The following is a 20,241-nucleotide window of genomic DNA, read 5'->3' on the forward strand; positions in this document are numbered from 1 at the left end:
TTGTCAAGCCTTCTGATTTTCTAAACGCTTCAGCATCTTCCATCTATTTACGTAAACATCGGTTTGTCTGGTTCAGAAGCTGTACCAGTACACAGCACGGCATGTTAAGCGAACTGTTCCTACTCAGCGTTATACGCGAGTGTGCAGGAAATAGTTGCTTTTACTGAGTCAGCCGTGTCTACATGCATCAGACTTGACTAAGAAAAGTGCCAACAGATTTCGAAAGAAAACGCAAACATTTTCTCTACAATAATATATTCATTAAACTGAAACAAGAATATAAAAACGGAAACACACATACTTTGGCAGCAAGCATAAAGATAATATAAATCCAACTAGTCTTGGATTTATTTCTGCTTCTCGTCACCGTGACGAGGAAAGAGAGAGAGAGAGAGAGAGAGAGAGAGGGGGGAGAAAGCCTGTCTACGTTGAAATCACGACTTGAACTGCTTTGTGGTTGGCCGGGGAAAATTAGCTAGGCGGAAATCAGTAGGCTTCGAGTGCGCATGTCATTGATGTTCTAATTGCACCGACCGAACTACAATCGAACATAACGTAAGATACTGCACGTACATATGAATAAAAAAAATATATATATATCCTGCAACTGCTACATCACCTCTACTTCAAGCTCATTCAGAAATCAAGTTAATTACAATTTTATTAAATGAAATAAAAATTGTAGTACACGTTTTTGAATTTTTGAATTTTTGAATTTTTGAAAATGTAAGTACAGATGGATGACCAAATTTGGGAATTCCAGGCGCTGTATGCAGGAAGACGACGACATCTCCCTGCAAGAGTTGCAAAAACCTAGCGTCGTTATCTCCCCTAACGGGGATATACATATGACTCGGGGACCCCTTATGAATTTCATACTCTCATGGAATTTCCTCCTCTGTCGGTTAAACCCGCATAGGGTTAGTGCCATTTACACTCCGTTTCCAAGTACTGCAAGAAATCGTTGTATTAAGATTTGTAAAGGTTTGTCTGTGTAATATTAACAGGATTAATAGTGTTGTTAATGTAATTTTATGTAGTTTATGTTTTCGCTCATTAATTTTATATCGTATTTTTGTTTGTAAGCGAAGGAATGATTTAATTTGAAATAAATAATACGGTATGCATGAAAGAAAGAGCTTTTAAAAGACTTACCGTAATTAGGAATAATAGGTCTACCAATGAAACCAATCAGCCGCTCATATAATTATATTGTAATTGTAAGTAATGTAATGAAAATATACCTAATACTTTGATAGACAAATAATTTGATCAAACGAATAAGTTACTATTTCATGTATGCATATGTAATTGTTTATGTTTAAGCTGTAATAGGGAAATGTAAAATTATTTTATTAAGAACGTAAATAACTGAGGATATACATGTGATTGGTGAAAATGGTTTGGTTCACCGTTACGCCAACTGAATACGTCTCAACAATTCCTTAAAAAAAATGACGAAATTTTCGGTTATGCTGAAAATAAATATCGCAGGGAAAATTAGCGCAGACAAAACGTTTTCGAGATATTAATAACTGTATTTTGTTACGTAATTTTTAGTAGTTATATTTAGCCGCCATCTTTGTTGTTTCAATGAAATGGTATATTGAGCATGCGCGCACATGCTGCAGTGAACAGACGATCTGTGTAGTTAACTCAACGCAATTCCGAAGCCGTTCTTAACATGGGAAGGTGGGGAGTGCTTATTCCGAAAGCCGTTCTTAAAATGAGGAGGTGGATGTGTGTGTTTATTCCGAAAGTAGTTCTTAACATAGGGAGGTGGGGGGTTTATTCTGAAAGCCATTCTTAACATGGAGAGGTGGAGGGGTTTATTCTGAAAGAAATGACGCTGAATAAATGTTTGCATCTCGTAGATTTAACTACACACATCGCATGATCGCTGTCCCATTTCATTGAAACAAGAAAGATGGCGGCCAATTAATACTACTATAAATTGCGATGCATAATACAGGTATTTATATCTCGAAAACTATTTGACTGCACTAATTTCTCCCGCGATATTCGTGTTCAGCATAGCCGGAAACATTTAAAAGTTGTTGATTTATCGAAAAATGTAGAAGCGTCTTCAGTTGGCGTAACTGTGAACTTTGACCAATGGTTTCATGTTAATAAACAACTGAGCCGGAAACTTAAGCAAAATACATGTTTTGTTTTTTTTAATTTTTATTTTCGGAGTCCTTCTGAGATAAGTCATTCATTTATTTATTTACGGACTATTATCCTCATCTTGTAGTCGTTTCATAACGTTTCGGCCAACTTCGTCTTGCCCCTTCATCAGGTGGTAAACCGCGACGGGATAGGAAAGCTGAGTCTTTTAATTGTATCCTCTATAATTACTGAATCCCATAGTTGTTGTTGTCGTCTAATCACATTTTGGCCAACTAAGCCTCTGGCCGGCTTTGGATAATAGTTCGCAAATAAATAAATAAATGTACAAATTACTCACCCCCAAAAGATTCCAATAATAAACGTAATATAACATTCGGTACGAAGCCGACGATTGAAGACCAGATAAGAACGAAAAAAATTGGATTTATAAGACCAAAAAATCCGACCTTGACCACCCTTCGGGGCCCATGGCACAATGGATAGAGACGTTGAATCTCTACAGTTCCAGATGGGCATTGTCTGAAGATAGCGGTTAGAGGCTTAGTTAGTCAAAAAGTGATGAGACGACAACAACCATGGAAGGCAGTAATTACAGTTAAAAGACTCAGCATTTCATGGCAGTTTACCACCTGACGAAGGCCAGAGGAATAGTTGGCCGAAACGTTGTGAAACAACGACTAGAAGATGAGGATAATAGTCCGCGACTAAATAAATAAAAATACATGTTTATCGCAAGAATTGTCTAAAGGGAAAAATGGCTAGTCAAAATCAAATACTGATTCGTCATATTAATTGTTATCGATGACAAACCCAGAAAAGATATAAATTAATCTTCTTTATATTAATACGATAGCGCGTGTGTTAATTATTTAATTTCTGTGCCACGTTTACATCCGAGTCGTTTAATTGTTATGGATTTCTATTTCTCATAAATAATTTTACCAAAAATTTCTTATAAGTTTTGGTTTCGGTTTCGATTATAAGTGATGGCATTTGTCATTTATTTTTTTTTATAAATAATTTTACCTATAGTCTTTATATTAACACGATAGCGTGTGTGTAGTTTTTTTTTATTTTCAGTGTCACGCTTACATCCGATTCGTTTAATTGTTATGGACTTTCATTTCTTGTAATAAATTATTTTACCATGAGATTTGGTTTAGGTTTCGATTATAGCTGAAGGAACTCAATATATATATCTATACATATATTTTTTCGTAAGGTTTGGTTTCGGTTTCAATTCAAGCTGATGCGCCCAAGTCATATGGATATATATTTTTTTAATTAATGAAATCGCAATATATATAAAAATCGATAGAATAATAATATATACGAAATCTGAAAGAATTAAAATCTCATATTTAAGCATGCTTTACGACCGGGCTACGCCGGGCGTCTCTGCTAGCTAATTTCCACAGGTCCCGCTAGTTATATATATATATATATATATATATATATATATATATATATATATATATATATATATATATATATATATATATATATATATATAAAAGGAAATCAGAATTGTATTTCCATGTGAATAGTATTTTAAAAAATGAATCGAAGTATATTAAAACATGAATTAAATTTTAAAATGGGCACATTTCTATATTTAGCACATTTCAATGTTTAGCAGATTTCAATATTTAGCACAATCTAATATTTCGGGCTTGGTCTTAGTTCAAAGATTTAGTCCCACAAAAAAGAGGAAATCCAAGAAGACGCATCAAGTAAATATCCTAACAAACGACTTTTCATAAATTCAAAAGAAAGAAATGGGTTAATATTATTTGCAAACGTATGTAATTGCTTATATGAAAGCTGCAATAGATAGTATCGTTTGTTCTATTATGGACGTAAGTTGGTCTTTGCCGCTAAAGTTTAAAATATCTTTTTTTCGTCTTTCAAGCTTAAATTTGAAAGAGCATTTCTGCTCTATCAAGCGTAAGTTTGAAATTGATTGGCCACATTTAAGTTTGAAATAGCATTTCATTTTTATCACTAACTGCGCATACACACGCGCACACGGACACTCAGATACATCGATATTAAATGCTGAAAAAATGTGTTTAGTTGTAACATTTTACTGCAGTTTCTCGGTATCACTGATAATCGGAAGTGTATTCAACAGGCATCAATAGAAAAACTACATATAAGTAGTGTTTGAAAAATCGACTGGAGAAATTAGAAATTGCATTTTATATATGAGTTGTAGCCTTTCAGGCCAGTGATGATTAAGACAAACACAGTATAGTTAATGGCAAGAAGTACCCGTCATGATTCTGTGGCCATAACTCCCACGTGTCGCTACCCAATAACGTGTTAAATGCAAATATATTATTTTTAAAAATTTTCTTTCTTTGAAGATTGTACTGCTGGGTATGGAGCAGCCAAACTAGCTGCCAATATTTCCCTGCTTTTTATTGAAACCAACCGAGAGCTCTTTTTAGTATCCTCACTGTTCCCTTTAAGTGCAATTGTCCGGATCTCTTTTACACTTGGTCCATCAGGAATATTAGTTAGGTAGAACTTCAGGTTCTTCTTCATAAGCCCTGTGCCACCTATAATGACTGTTATGATTGATATCTCCCTAAGATTCCAGTTTCTTTTCATATCATACATAATACCTTGATATTTGGTCTGTTTCTCCCCTTTAGCTCTGTTCAGACTTCCATTATTAGGGTCATTCACTTAAACGAAGGTTGCCACTCTCTCTGACTTATTCCATATAACTCTATCAGGTTTAACGGGTTTAGCATTTTCAACGTAGGTGGCTGTAGGGATTACATGGTCGTAATGTATGGTATATAAGTCATTTCCAACTGTTCTATCAGGGTGATGTTCCCAGGATTTGCTGCTACACTGTATGTTTAATTTTTTACAGATGGTCCAGTGGAGGTACTTACATACTCCATCATGTCTCGCTGTGTAGTACCTGATCCCCAAAAGAACCTTGCAACTTAATACCAGATGACTTTCCAATTCTGTATGGCAGAATCTCGTCTTTTGGTAAAGTCATTATTACTAAAATAGATGGATAAGCTTCCCCCATAACAATATGTGAAGGAGCCTCGTTATATGAGTGCGGCTTTTGAAATAGTAATCCATTACTTCGTCCCTAATAAGGCATATCGCCACTTGGACATAAAGGACTACTATTTGGGACCATGAATAAGAAAGATTAACAAGATGTTGGTTTACATTACATTTAAACTTCTGCATATCAGTACAGTCAGGAAAGAATGGAATTCCAAAGTCGAGCTGTTCGAGGAAAGAAACTATTAGAGTAGAAAGCTTTCTGGCATTTAGGGACCTCAACAGTGAAGGGGTGAGATTTTGCTCCTAAGCGGGTTTGTCAGAGATATGTAGATCGAAGGGACACAAGTGCAACGAGTTCATCAGAGCACATCCCATTAAGATATTTGTAAAACAGGCACAGAGATGCAACATTGCGGCGATAGGGCGGGAGTTGGAGCTTAGTTGACAAAGTGTGGTCTATTAGATTGAAAACTCTTTTTTTGAACTCTATCCAAGAGGGAGGAGCTCGTGATAGATACACAAACCCAGATGTGGTAACAATACTCCATGCATGGTCATATGGTGGTCTTGTAGCTGTACATGATACTCTTAGGTGTGAGTAGTCTTCTAGTTCGATAGAGGGAACCCACTTTTTTGTAGCAGCCTTCGCAATGTCCTCAGTGTATTTGTTCCAGTTCTTATTGCCCGTGAAGCCGAGGAGTTTGAAGGAAGAATTCTCAGGTAGGATATTATTTGCCATGAATATCGATGGTTGTAGAGGCGTCTTGTAATTATTAAAGGAGACCAGCTTAGTCTTACTAGCATTAAATGTTGCTATCGATTTGTGGCCCCATTCCACTACGGTCCGGGGGTCATTTCTCAACGATTCTGCCATTGTCTTAGGTTTATGTACACCCGTCCTTCCCTAGGGCATGCTATAGAGCGTTGTATCATCAGCAAATATACCCATCTCGAACACTATATTATCAGGGAAATCGTTTATGAATATCATTAATAATAGTGGTCCAAGGATCGACCCCTGACTAGTCTAATTTTCTTATAGTCCATTTCATCATCTGCGTAATTTTCCGCAGGAATTGCAAAAAAAAAAAAAAAATTATTTTAAATATATAATTTATTAAAACTTAGTAATATAGGGCTTGCGTTGGTGTTGAGTATTATTTATTTTGTGATGTTGAAAAAAAATGTTTTTCTTCATTGTTTCCTTCAAAAGGAAAGTAGGGTTTGTTTTGCTATACACATAGATTCGAAAAAGTTGTTAGAAACCCACAAATAAATGTTATTGTAACATTTATTTGGTTTTATTTCTTATTTTAACGAGAATATCGAGTTTTTAAAGACATCGCGGTCATTTTTTTTCTTGTTCTTCGACATCTTTCAACATTACTCGTTCTTCGAACCGAATAAACATCTTACATTAAATAAAAACTCTAAAAACTTACCCTGCTAGGTAGAAAAGTAGCGTATCTTGTATTTGATAACATTTATTTGTTATATTAAACAGACAGGTGAGATTTATATTATAGAAGACTTTTGAGAAATCAGCTCATGCAAGTTGCTAAGTCTATCTATGAACAATTTTAGTTAAGGCTTTCTTTTTTTTTATCCTTATACAATTGAATTCTCTTTTATAATTATAAACATTTAGAAGTCGGATTATGTAGATGCTAAGTCTGCGATAGGTTTGCATTCTTTATTTATTTTTTCACATTTTTTTTCACTCAAAGCTTCTTTAGGCTATATATTGGAGTTTTATATATTTTTTTTTTTAGATATTTTTTTGACAACATTTTCGAATCTATGTGTATAGTAAAACAAACCCAGAAAGTGTTTTTAACCGACAGAGACCGCCAAAATCACTTTTATTTCAAGCTCGTCTTGTGGGAACTTTTTACAGAGTTCAGGACAATACGACCCTTCACTAGGATGGTAAATCTGGATCTGTCGAAATCTTAAAGTGGGGTGCGATCCCATGTCAACCAACTAGAACTGAGCTCCCATTTTTTTTTTAACTACTACGGTCACCGCCGTCACTAGTGCTGATAAAAAGTACAGGAGCACTAGCAGTGCCAGAAAACGCTATTAAAAATGCGTGATAAAAAATTGAATAATTCGACCTCCTATCTTTCGAAGCTTATAACTACTTGAAAAATGTAATTCAAACCATATTTTTTTAATTAAAGGAGCAAAGACCAAACTTTAAAAAATAACAGGTTTAATAGCAAATTATGCAATATTTGTTTTTTAAATCAGTTTTCTTTAAAAAAAGATTTAAAGAAAATCAACGAATTTTAACTTACTTCGATAAAATAAATGTATATATAAATTCCAAAAAAATCACTTACCTATAAAAATACTATTCAATGGGTACTTCCATTCTTCATTGTTAAGAATTTATCAATATTTATATTTTATATTCCATGTCCTTTTTAAATAAAATACTTTTTTAAGAGAGCATTAAAAAATCCCGAGACTTCAGCTCGCCACAAAAAGGGGCGATGCCCGTCTCCCTTTCTTAGAGTTAAGCGACAGAATTAATGTATCTTTCTATTGCTGGCTGTAAACAAACGTTAGTAAATATGGGTCACCGTATGTGAAAAATAGTCCCATTTCACTTATCAGTTTTTGCCGATAAAAAAAAACAGTCGAGCGATTTTTGATTTTTTTTTTTATTCTCTTAAAAAAAATACATGAGTTTTTGATTTAATATATTTTATTTCTTCTTTATGGAGTGATTTTTTTTAATATCTAAAAAAACAAAAATTGAATGGATTAGTAATAATTGTCGTAATTAAACGAAACTTTCTGTGCAATATAACAAGATTATAAGGCTTCACTTAAAAAAAAATCAACGTGGTTTAAAAGAAAGGTTTTAAACTTTAGACTTTACAGGTAAATTTGCAAATAACTGTTCTTTCTTTTGTTTTAAATTAGCTTAGTTTATTTACTGATCTATTATCTTCAATTTGTGATGTATAAATTTGAGGTGAGAAAATTAATTATTTTCATTTTAATAGATATTTTAAAATGGGGGGGGGGTGAATTAAGAAAAACCCTATCTAGAATATTATATTCAGTTCATTGAAAAGAGTATAATATTTCACATTGAACCTGAAAATATCGTAAAAATTAGACTAATAGAAAACTTTTGATAGATTTTTTAAGTGAAAAAAATTGAAAATATTTAACTTGTAAAATTCAATTGATTTCATTACGTAAACAAAATGGCTGCATGAACCAACGCAGGCACTTTGTAAACACTGTTTTTGTAAAAAACAAAAAATAATATTTCTATTATTTTTAAGCGACTTTAATAGTTTATTTTGGAAGTATATTCTATAAAGAAAATAAACAACCCACTTTAAAAAGAGAAATTACGCTTTTTTAATATTTTATTCGCAGTTTTGTGCTAGGAGTGTCAAAAATTACCCCAAAATTCTGACACATCTACAGGAGCACAAAACGAAAGCCTCAGGTAAAGTAGTGACAAGGAGAAAAGACAACGAATTTGTTTACTATTAATCAAGATAGACAATCACTCAAAAGAACAACAGTAATAATGATAATAGTAAAAGGCTAAAATAAAAAAACAAAACAAAACAAACTCCGTTATTTTGCGGGGGAGTAGTATAACGACCTCAGAAATAAAACAATTTATTTTACACACAAAAAATACGAAAAGACACTTTCGTATCCAAAAATCCAAACTGCTAGCTCTACTTCTCTCTATCTCCCCCCCCCCTCTCTCTCTCTCTCTCTCTCTCTCTAACACGCAAAAAAATGCGAAAGACACCTGTGCTTTTGCTCTGTAGACAAGTTGATAATAAATAATAAAATTTAAATGCTAATATTCGTTACGTTAATTCTTCACACTTCTTTGGAATAATATTCCATAAACGTAACAATGGTAAATAGACAGGAACGATGATGATCATCATGATAATAGGAGAAAGCACGGATGAACCAATATATTGTAGCAAGAAAAGCTAACCTCCTCTACCCACTCAGCAGTTGATATGAAAATAAAGATAAAGTAGAGATAAATTCAATATATAATATAAATTATATAATACAATACTTTATAGTTATATAAAACAATACTGTATAGTTATATGATACAATACTTTATAGTTATTTAATACAACACTTTGTAGTTATATAATACAATAAATTATAGTTATATAATACAATATTTTATAGTTATATAATACAATACTTTATAGTTATATAACACAATACTATATAGTTATATAATACAATACTTTATAGTTATTTAATATAACACTTTGTAGTTATATAATACTATACTTTATAGTTATATAATACAATACTTTATACTTATATAATACCATACTTTATAGTTATATAATACAATAATTTATAGTTATATAATACAATTCTTTATAGTTATATAATACAATACTTTATAGTTATATAATACAATACTTTATAGTTATATAATACAATACGTTGTAGTTATTTAATACAATAAATTATAGTTATATAATACAATACTTTATAGTTATATAATACATTATAGTTATATAATACTTTATAGTTATATATATACAATACTTTATAGTTATATAATACAGCACTTTATAATTATATAATACAATACTTATAGTTATATAATACAATACTTTATAGTTATATAATACAATACTTGATACTTATATAATACAATACTTTATAGTTATATAATACTATACTTTATAGTTATATAATACATCACTTTATAGTTATATAATACAACACTTTATAGTTATATAATACAGCACTTTATAGTTATATAATACAATACTTTATAGTTATATAATACAGTACTTTATAATACAATACTTTATAGTTATATAATACAGTACTTTATAGTTATATAATACCATACTTTATAGTTATATAATACAATACTTTATACTTATATAATACAAGCCACATCCATTACGTCATCTTATATCCGCCTTTATGAATAAAAAACAAGTAAGCAACCAGCAAGTCTTATCAATCGATGTATTTATCATCGACTAACAAGATTTCGCGATTTTGTATTTAACTTTTCACATCAATAGTGATTGTTTACAATAATTTCGCGATTAAATATCTCTCTCCTATATATATATATATATATATATATATATATATATATATATATATATATATATATATATATAATCTAAAGAAGCTTTGAGGAAAAAATGCAACAATAAAAATAAAGAATTCAGTTTAAATTCCTGAGTAAAAAAAGAAATTAAATTTAACCTATGGCAGACTTAGCACCTACATAATCCGACTTCTAAAAGTTTATAATTACAAAAGGCAACTCAATTATATAAGGACAAAAAAAAGAAAGCCTTAACTAAAATTGTTAAATAGAGCTAGACTTAGCACTTGCATAAGCCAATTTCTCCAAAGTCAACTATATAAGAATTAAAAAAAAGAATACCTTAACTAACATTTAAATACCACTTCCCTATTAAGAAAATGTAGAATAATACTGTTACTATTTATACTAATATATAAACAAGTGAAGCATACATGGTCGACCGTCAGTTCGCAGTAAACGAGGCATAAAAATGACTAAGTTTAGCATTTTCTCCCCCATTTAACCACAAAAGTCCCCAGGGTCGTCAAATCCTGGTGAAAATGGACAAACGGTGCAGTTTTAGGCCTTAACATATTTAAATTTGAGTTTTGCATCATGTAAAAAAAGAAATGACTAAGTCCATCATTTGCTCCCCCCTATTTACCCCCAAATCCCCGAGGCCTTAACATATTTTAATTTGAGTTCAGCACCATGCAAAACTGCTAAATAAACATATACAGAAGATTTTAAACAAATATGGTAAAATAGTCCCAAAAATGGAGTGTTTTTATTAGCCCTAAAAGAGCCCTTGGGGCACACCCAAAAGTTATCGCGAAGCATAGACAAAAAAATCATATAGAAATCAGTTAGTTACAAGTTTTCAGAAATTTTTATAAAAATCCAAGGCATCAATTTTTTTAATAAGCACAAAAGTGTCAATTTTAGCTATTTTAACCCGAAAGGCACCCCTAGGGGGACAACCGGAGTTTTCTCGGACAATCCGTTACTTTTTTTTACTCATATCATGTTTAATGTTTGTGCAAAATTTCAAAAAATTTCAAGGAGTAGTTATTGAGAAAAGTGCGGACAGATGAACAGACGGATGGGTAAAGGGGACTTTACAGGTCCACCCTCCATTTGTCGGGGGACCATAAAAATAAAAATAAAAATAAAATATTAATAACACATAAGTAAATTTAAAAAGATTACAAGATCTATTCTGCGACATGTTAACTAGCATAGGCTATAAATGCTATGAGAATAAATATGCATAAAAGCTTTAGTACCTTAGGTACCAGAAAGGCAAATAGATAAAAGGAAGGAAACCTAGCTATACATATCTAAAATCCCAATATATATTCTAAAGAAGCTTTGACTGTAAAAAAGTGAAGAAATAAATAAAAAATGCAGTTTAAATTCCCGGAAAAAAAATAAATTTAACCTATCGCAGACTTAGCACGTACATAATCCGACTTCTAAAAAGTTTATAATTACTATGTACGTGCAAAATGAATGCCGATGCTCAAAATGTATATTTTGATCCGTTCCTTTACTTAAAACTCCACCAAAAATCAGGAAATTAACTGATTTTAATGAAAATTTCAGTATTTATCAAATAATGATCACGGAATAGAATGAACCCATTTTTTTTTTTTATTTAAATCTTAGTGGAAATGTATTATTTTATTTAAACAAAAAATACTTTCACTAAAGTTATGGTTTTCAGTAGTAAATAAAAAACGCATGAATTTATTTTTGCTTTTTTATATAAATAAAGCATCGTAATTTGTAACAATAAAAAATAAAATAATTTTTACAAGAACATTACGAAAAGGCCCTAAATTCCATATTAACGAAATCGATTTAACTCGAAGAAAAATTAATTTCTCAAACTACCGATATTTTGAGTGTCGCTGTACTCCATAAGAGTGTAACTTACATATGAATTTTACCAAGTACTTTATCCACGGATCCTTGCGAGCATACTCATTTGGAAAATCCAGCATATATAGTAGCCGAAAAAATTTAAATTAAAATTAACCATAATTTGTTGCATTGGAAAATAAACACGATTTTTCATCACTATTGTATATAAAATTATGTTTTCCTGATAAAAATGTATTAGTGCAGTTATAAGCTTTTAATGCGAAAAACACAATCATCTCACAGTCAGATCATTCCACGTCCTAATTAAAGAACACTTCAACTCACAAGCATTCTATTTTAGAAAACACTTAAATGTAGATATTTAAACAAAGATATAACTCTAAGTATTGAAGCTACTGAAAGGAATGTTGGGAACCTAAGAATTAAGGAGGTGATACGCATAGCTTGGTCCAGTTCCCAAAATTAATAACAGATTAGAAATCAATACTGGATTCTTAATTTAAAATTAAATTGAGGACTTGCCACGAAAATAGTTGAAAAATATCGATTAAAAGAATCAAGCAAATCAATAAACCACAATTTTGTAATTCATATTAATACAGTTACGAAGATAAAATATAAAAATGACGACGAGTCGAACACATGGGGAGTCCAATAAAATCGTTAATACACATTATGGAAATGAACATGTCACATATGAATATGTTTTTTTTCACATTTGATTCTTCGATGCCATCTTTGTTAATTCACGCTCAGTATCGGGAATGCACTGATTCTTCACCGCCATCTTTTTTTAACATAATGTCTCAACACTTAACAATGCAAGAGTTCAAAAATGTCAACAAGAATAATAAAAATCAGAAACTCCAGAGTCTCAGGATCATTAAGAAAATAGTCTCTTTTTTTTTTCATGCATTATAAAAGTTCTTTTTTTCCTTCATAATTTACAATAATGACTCAAGATTTTTTTTTTCTAATCAACATTTATAAATGTCACTCAGTTCTTTTTCGGTTCGTGAATCCTATACTTATAGTCACAAAAATTATTCAAACTAATTAAAATTGTTTTTTTTTTTTTTTTTCAAATTACTGGGATTTTTGTCCTACTCTCAAAAAAGATATCCCCCTTTTCCAATATTTCACACAGATTATCTCCCTTTTCAAATATTTCACACAGATTTCAATTATTCTCACAGAATAATTACTCGCATTTTATACAAGAGTTATTTCCCTTTTTCCCATATTCTTCCACAGAGGAAAAGAGTCGCGTGAAAGTTTGCAATATTTCAAGCGACACTGGTGCTATAGATCACGTTTTGTTTACTTGTAATCGATTATTTGTTGAAATAAGGAAGTACAACAGAGAAAAGTACTAAAACGAACTTTGAAACAAAAATCCTATTAAAAAAAAAGGAAACAAAGAAAATCTTTCATAAAAAATTTCGATTAATTCTTAAATAGGTCAACGTTTTTAATCCTTGTAAATAGTTTTAAAAAAATAGGGGTCAAATTTGAAAACAAAACAGTTGATCTTGTCAGGGTAAATCGATTAATCATTACTCCTGCTGCTACTTTTGTACATGCGCACAATTAAACATTCGTAACTTAAAGTCGCTTAATTTATTAACCTTTCCTATCCATCTGTCGGTAGCTCATGCAGTAAATAACTGCTAACGTTCTTTTTTCTAATATTTTTGATAATAATCAATTAGAATTGGCTCTATAATAATAAATACAAAATCTGTAAGGATTTTGAAGCATTTAAGCTGGTCTCATCTTGAGTGTCATTTTCACAACGTTTCGGACGATGTAACCTCTGACCTTCTTCAAGTGTATCTTGTCGAACTCGATAATCTTTCTGTCGAACTCGGGAATCTTTCTGTCCAACTCGGTAAACTGCACGAAATTTCAAATGGAGCCTTTTATTTAATTCATAGGGGTAGCATGCTCTCGTTCCGCCAGTCATGAGTAGGGCTATGACAACAGCATATTCTTTGCATTGTTTTGACTCTCGAGTGTGTATCTATTGATACCTTATATGCTATTGCATAGAGTGATGTGGTTATCGGTTGATTAACTGTGTCAGATATATACTCGAGAGTCAAAACAATGAAAAGAATATGCTGTTGTCATAGCCCTAGTCAGGACTGTGTAAACGTCCTGAGTAATTCGCAATTACATTTTTGAGTGTTGCTCAAATTGAATCTTCCACCTCCAGAAGAGTGTAGCTTACAACTAATTTTTTCAAAGTATTATCAACTACGCCATGGGTCCTTGCGCAAGTTCGATAGAGATTCTCGAGTTTGAGAAGATACACATGAAGAAGGTCGGAGGTTATATTGACCGAAACGTTGTGAAAATGGCACTGAAGATGAGAACAGGAGTTAAAAGATCCAAATAATACGAATAAGCAATCTTCATCTAAAAAAATTAAAAAATCCTTTAAGCTGTGGAACAGAAAGGCATTCCAAGTAGCTTTAAAATTATTAGCTAATCCGCATCTATTAAAAGATTGAACGTTCGTGAAGCATTTACACCAAATCTATATGTCTATAAAGTTGAGTTTTTTGTCGTTCCGATATTAAAAGCCTATATTTTTTCTATCTGAAATTATTAAAACGAATTTTTTAATATACTCAGTCATGCATATGCGAGCGACTATATGAAGGTTAACTAATTTGCTAATTTTTTTGAAAAAAAAAAAACAGACGTTAATTATTTAATAAATTATTTATGTTTTTTATTTTATCAGATGATTCGTTTCATTAAACTATTACACCGATTTATATTTATGCATAATTGCGTAGATAAAAACATGACTTCGTCGGTGTGTGTACGAAAAGCCTCTACCAAACTCTATCTAAATATTTTGTCTACATAGTTAAAATTTAATATATAGGTTATTTGGACCTGTAGCACACTTTCAATTTGGTTTTAGTCGATAAAATATGCTAATAAGGAGTCCAAATTAAAAAAAAAATAAATTAAAGTCGCTTTATTTTTTAACCTTTCGTATTCATCTGTCGGTAGCTCATACGGTAACGGCACTGGAGAGATAAATAACTACTAAGCCTGAAGTGGAAAACGTTCTTGTTTCGATTCTGGCGGCTAGTATGAAAGTCATATTTTTTTTATAATAATCAATTGAGAATTGGCTCTATAATAATAAATACGAAACCTGCATGAATTAAAATATAATTTTTATGCGTATTTTAGGACTGGGCAACGCTGGGTGGCCTACTAGTAATGTTATAGATAGACATTAAAACAACATTAGTTTAACAGCAATTAATTGTTGCTTTATAATTTTGTTGGAGTAATAATTTAATGACCAAAAAAATGCTGTGATAATAATTTATGGCTTTCAAAATGTTGTTGAACAACAAAGAAGGAAACTTGGTAAAAAAAAAATATCGGCATTGTAAAATAAGATGAAGACGACAAGAAAACAACAAGAAGAAAACAATCACAACAAGAAGAAAACAAGAGGAAGAAGAAAAAGAAGAAGAAAAGAAGAAGAAGAAAACAAGAAGGAGGAGGAGGAGAAGAAGAAGAAGAAGAAGACGACAAGAAGAGGAAGAAAAAGAAGAAAAGAAGAAAAAAACAACAAGAAGAAGACAAGAAGAAAAACAAGAAAAAACAAGAAGAAAACAAGAGGAAGAAGAAGAAGAAGACGACAAGAAGCGGAAGAAAAAGAAGAAAAAAAAACAACAAGAAGAAGAAGACAAAAAGAAGAAAAACAAGAAGAAAACGAGAAAAAAAGAAGAAGAAAACAAGAAGGAGAAGGAGGAGGAGGAGAAGAAGAAGCAGAAAATAAGAAGAAAAAGAAGTAGAAAACAAGAAGAAAATAATAATAATAATAATAATAACAATAATAATAATAATAATAATAATAATAATAATAAAAAGGAAGAAGAAGAAGAAGAAGAAGAAGAAGAAGAAGAAGAAGAAAAAGAAGAAGAAGACAAACTACCGGGTTAACGTCCAGTACGTACAGCTAGATTCTAAAAGCAACAACAACACGGAAAAATATTTTATCGGCTACTTTCAGCTATAACGGAAAACGACAAACTACTTACTGTTGAACTTTCCCAGAGGGTCATATTCCTTTCAAGCAACTATCATAACATTCAACACATAACATTGTCATAGAATTATTAGATCGCAAAACTGATATAATGATATATTTGTAGTACTTACCTAAAGAGTGTCTCTTTTTATTTGACAACGAGTTACCTGATTTTCTTTCTTTTATATAATCAACAACCGGACATTCTTGTTTATCAGAAAGAAGCGGGATTTTCCGAGATTGTAAACGTAAGATCGGTGGTTGGTACACTCCCCAAAATATTATTCTTACATTCCTTTCTTCATTATCGTGTTGCGACTTCTTACCTAATAATATGTATCCAATCTTGTCCATGAAATAGTCCGTCCATCGGTTTGGTGGTTACGCTTTGTTTTGAAATAGAAACTTTAAAATGTGTTCCGTACCGTCGATTTATCTGTTTGGTTTATATTTTAAACAGCATTTTAGAGTCACATAATTTTGATGAGAAGTTCAAGTTTGAAATTGCGTTTTCATATACATCCAACAATCTTAATAAGAATTGCCGTTCACTAGTTTGTCTGTTAAGTTCAAATTTAAAATTGTATTTTAATATACATCTAATAATCTTAATAATAAACTGTGTCCACTAGTTCGTCTGTTACGTTCAAGTTTGAAATTGTATTTTATGATATATCCAATAATTTCGATTAAATGCTATTTCCGTTACTTTGTCAGTTACACGTCAGTTTTAGATGTGTCCAATAATCTTCATCAGAAACTTTAGTTTGTCCGTTAGATTTAAATTTTCAATTGCTTTTCAGGTGCCGAGAGAGTTTTGAAAGCGGCTGTTTCAGCAGAGCTATAGTAGCCTCCATGGTTTTTTGTCCTTGTCGTTTGACTTTAAAACCCGTGTGGAAAATACACGCAGTCGCTTTTAATAGTAGCAATAAACAATTTTTATGTGCGCTAAATTGACTGTAACTAAACTTATATCAAATTTCAATGTTTTTGAAAGTTATTTTACATTTAACCGTTTAAACTTTTGTTTTTTGTGAAAATATCAAAATTGAATAAGTCTTCAACTCTGTGTGATTAAGAAAAATAACGAATCTAGCACATAAATTATCTTGTGTATTTTCAAAATCAGACCCGTTTGATATATTGATACTTGATTTAAAGGAGCGTTTTTTTTTCTCCCATCCATATATTAATGTTGGAATATATTTCATTTCGCGTCAGTGTTTTTTTATGAAAATACTTATTCTGGATTAGAAAACATTTACCGCGGATAAGTTTTCCTTCATTACTATCGCAAGGGAGGTAACTGAGATTTTTCTCGAAAAATAGCTTCCCTTTGAAACATTAGAATTCCTTAGCAAATCCTCGTGCATTAAAAAATTAAAAGTTTTTGAATAGCTTTACAAATAGAAACTAACTCAACTTTACCTTAACAACAATAAGTTATTGCATTATAACAATAAATCGATGACCAAACGATACCTTAATATTTAAACTAAAGTTTCAAAGTTCTCTTAGAAATTTTTGGCAGATAAAAACATAGAAGAAAAAACGAAACGGCATAGTTTAAAAAAAAACGTGAAATAAATATAAAAATACAAATAATACGAATAAGCAATCTTCATCTAAAAAAATTAAGAAATCCTTTAAGCTGTGGAACAGAAAGTCACTCCAAGTAGCTTTAAAATTATTAGCTAATCCGCATCTATTAAAAGATTGAACGTTCGTGAAGCATTTACACCAAATCTATATGTCTATAAAGCTGAGTTTTTTGTCGTTCCGATATTAAAAGCCTATATTTTTCTATCTGAAAAGTTGAGGTTTTAACGCTAGATCATGCATTAGAAAATATTATTTTCGTATAGTAAGAAATTTAAAATGATATATGTATATATATATATATATATATATATATATATACATATATATATATATATATGTATATATACATGGTGTCTATATGTGTATATATATATATATATATACATATATATATATATATATATATATATATATATATATATATACAGGGTGTCTCAGAGGTTGCACATCATATACTGATCTTCGTGGAGTGGCTACTCCGCTCACCAGATCTGTCCCCCTTGACATTTTTGTCTTCGGGAACATCTCAAATGTGTACTAGAATTGTCCATCTGTTGAGCTAATGAACAAGAAAATAGATATTATATTTCTTTTTATAAAAACCTAGATGATGTGCGACTTTTGGGACACCCTGTATATATATATATATATATATATATATATATATATATATATATATATATATATATATATATATCAATGAATAAAATTACTTATTTTAAAAGATGACTTTCTACAAATATGTCAATTTCAAAGAAACATATACATACATACATACATATATATATATATATATATATATATATATATATATATATATATATATATATATATATATATATATATATATATATATACACTTGTGCCCGATATTATTCATACCCCTCGGATCTTTGAGATTTCTATAAGAATATTGCTCAAACCAGAAGGTAGACAATATTAAAGGGATTTCAAACAATAAATCAAGCATAAGCATTTAATTTAAACTCAACAAATAAATAAATTATGCAAGTTTGAAACATTATACAAAGAAAAACAATAATGGCACTAGTTCAAAATTATTCATACCTCTCTTACTAATAGTCAATAGCATGCCCTTTATTCTTAATAACTGCCTGTAACCGTTTGGGATATTTATCAACAAGGTTTTTACAAGCATCAACACTGATTTTTGACCATTCTTCAATGCAGTAGTTCTCCAAATCCCTCAAATTTCTAGGTTTCCGCTTTTTAACCTCAGTTTTCAATATGTGCCAGAGGTTTTCGATAGGGTTCAGGTCGGGACTCTGGCTAGGCCATTCCAAAACATTAATTTGATTATCCTCAAACCATTTCTTGACTATTTTGGCAGTATGTTTTGGATCATTATCCTGTTGAAGGACCCAGTTTGGTCCTAAATGGAGCTTCTCCGCATCCTGTCTAATGTTTTTCTGGAGTATCTCCAAATATTGCTCCTTCTTCATGGTTCCATCTATCTTGACCAAACTACCTGGACCACTAGCCGAAAAGGAGCCCCAAAACATTAGGCTACCACCACCATGTTTCACCGTGGGTATGGTGTTCTTTGGGTTGTAAGCTTCTCCTTTCTTCCTTCAAACGTAAGAAGCATCCATATGGCCAAACAATTCAATTTTTGTTTCGTCAGTCCACAAAATACTTGAGAAAACGGACTCTGGAGAATTCACATGGGTCATAGCAAAATTTAGACGTGCTGCAAGGTGTTTTCCGGTGTGCAATGGAGTCCTTCTTGGTCTTCTTCCTTTCAGACCATTTTCATGCAGAGTCCTTTGCAATGTTTGCCTTGATATTTTTATGCCAGAAGACTCCAGATTTTCTAAAATGTCCTTATTAGTGGTGGTTGGATTTGCATTAACACTTCTTACAATATTCCTGGTGGCTCTAGCAGACAGTTTCCTTTTCTTTCCTCTACCAATCAAGTTGTTTGTTGTGTGGTGGCTCTGGAATTTTTTGATGATGCTCTGTACTGTTGCTGTAGGGACCTCAAATTTCTTGGAAATTGACTTGTAACCTAAACCATCCTTATGTGAATTCACAATTTTAGTCCTAAGATCATTACTAAGCTCTTTTTTCTTCCTCATTCTAATAATTTTTATTCTTTTATTGGTTTTCAGTTGATATCATTTTAATTTCTGAAAAATGCAAAAAACGAAATGAAATTAATCAAAGGTTGTATAAAAGCATTCAAAATAAGAATCAAACAGAAAACAAACAGTCAGAAACTCGATTAATACTGAAAAAATAAGGGGGTATGATTATTTTTGAACATTGCAGATTTTATAAATAGCTGTATATTTCTTTTATTACAAGTATCCCGAGATTTTAAAATGACGAAAATGATCAGAAGAGGTTTATTAAGAATATGTATCAATATGGACGTAAACAATAAATTCTTACAAAAGTTACACCT

General features: G+C 31.1%; 1 protein-coding gene across 3 annotated transcripts in view; it reads right to left on the minus strand.

The window, feature by feature from the left end:
• LOC145260482 (organic cation transporter protein-like) overlaps positions 1 to 16,880 on the minus strand; it is a 127,807-nt gene extending 110,927 nt beyond the window's left edge. The window contains exon 1 of one of the 3 annotated variants that reach the window (XM_080118589.1): positions 16,343 to 16,880. In XM_080118589.1, coding sequence (XP_079974715.1) covers positions 16,343 to 16,565 — 223 coding nt within the window. In that variant the 5' untranslated portion in view covers positions 16,566 to 16,880. The remainder of the gene's footprint in view (positions 1 to 16,342) is intronic. The other 2 variants (XM_080118590.1, XM_080118591.1) reach the window with 2 other exon arrangements.
• Between the last annotated feature and the right edge of the window lie 3,361 nt (positions 16,881 to 20,241).

The sequence above is a fragment of the Euprymna scolopes genome, chromosome 36, assembly GCF_053919585.1.
Source record: "Euprymna scolopes isolate OS-2025 chromosome 36, ASM5391958v1, whole genome shotgun sequence".
Lineage (NCBI taxonomy): Eukaryota > Metazoa > Mollusca > Cephalopoda > Sepiida > Sepiolidae > Euprymna > Euprymna scolopes.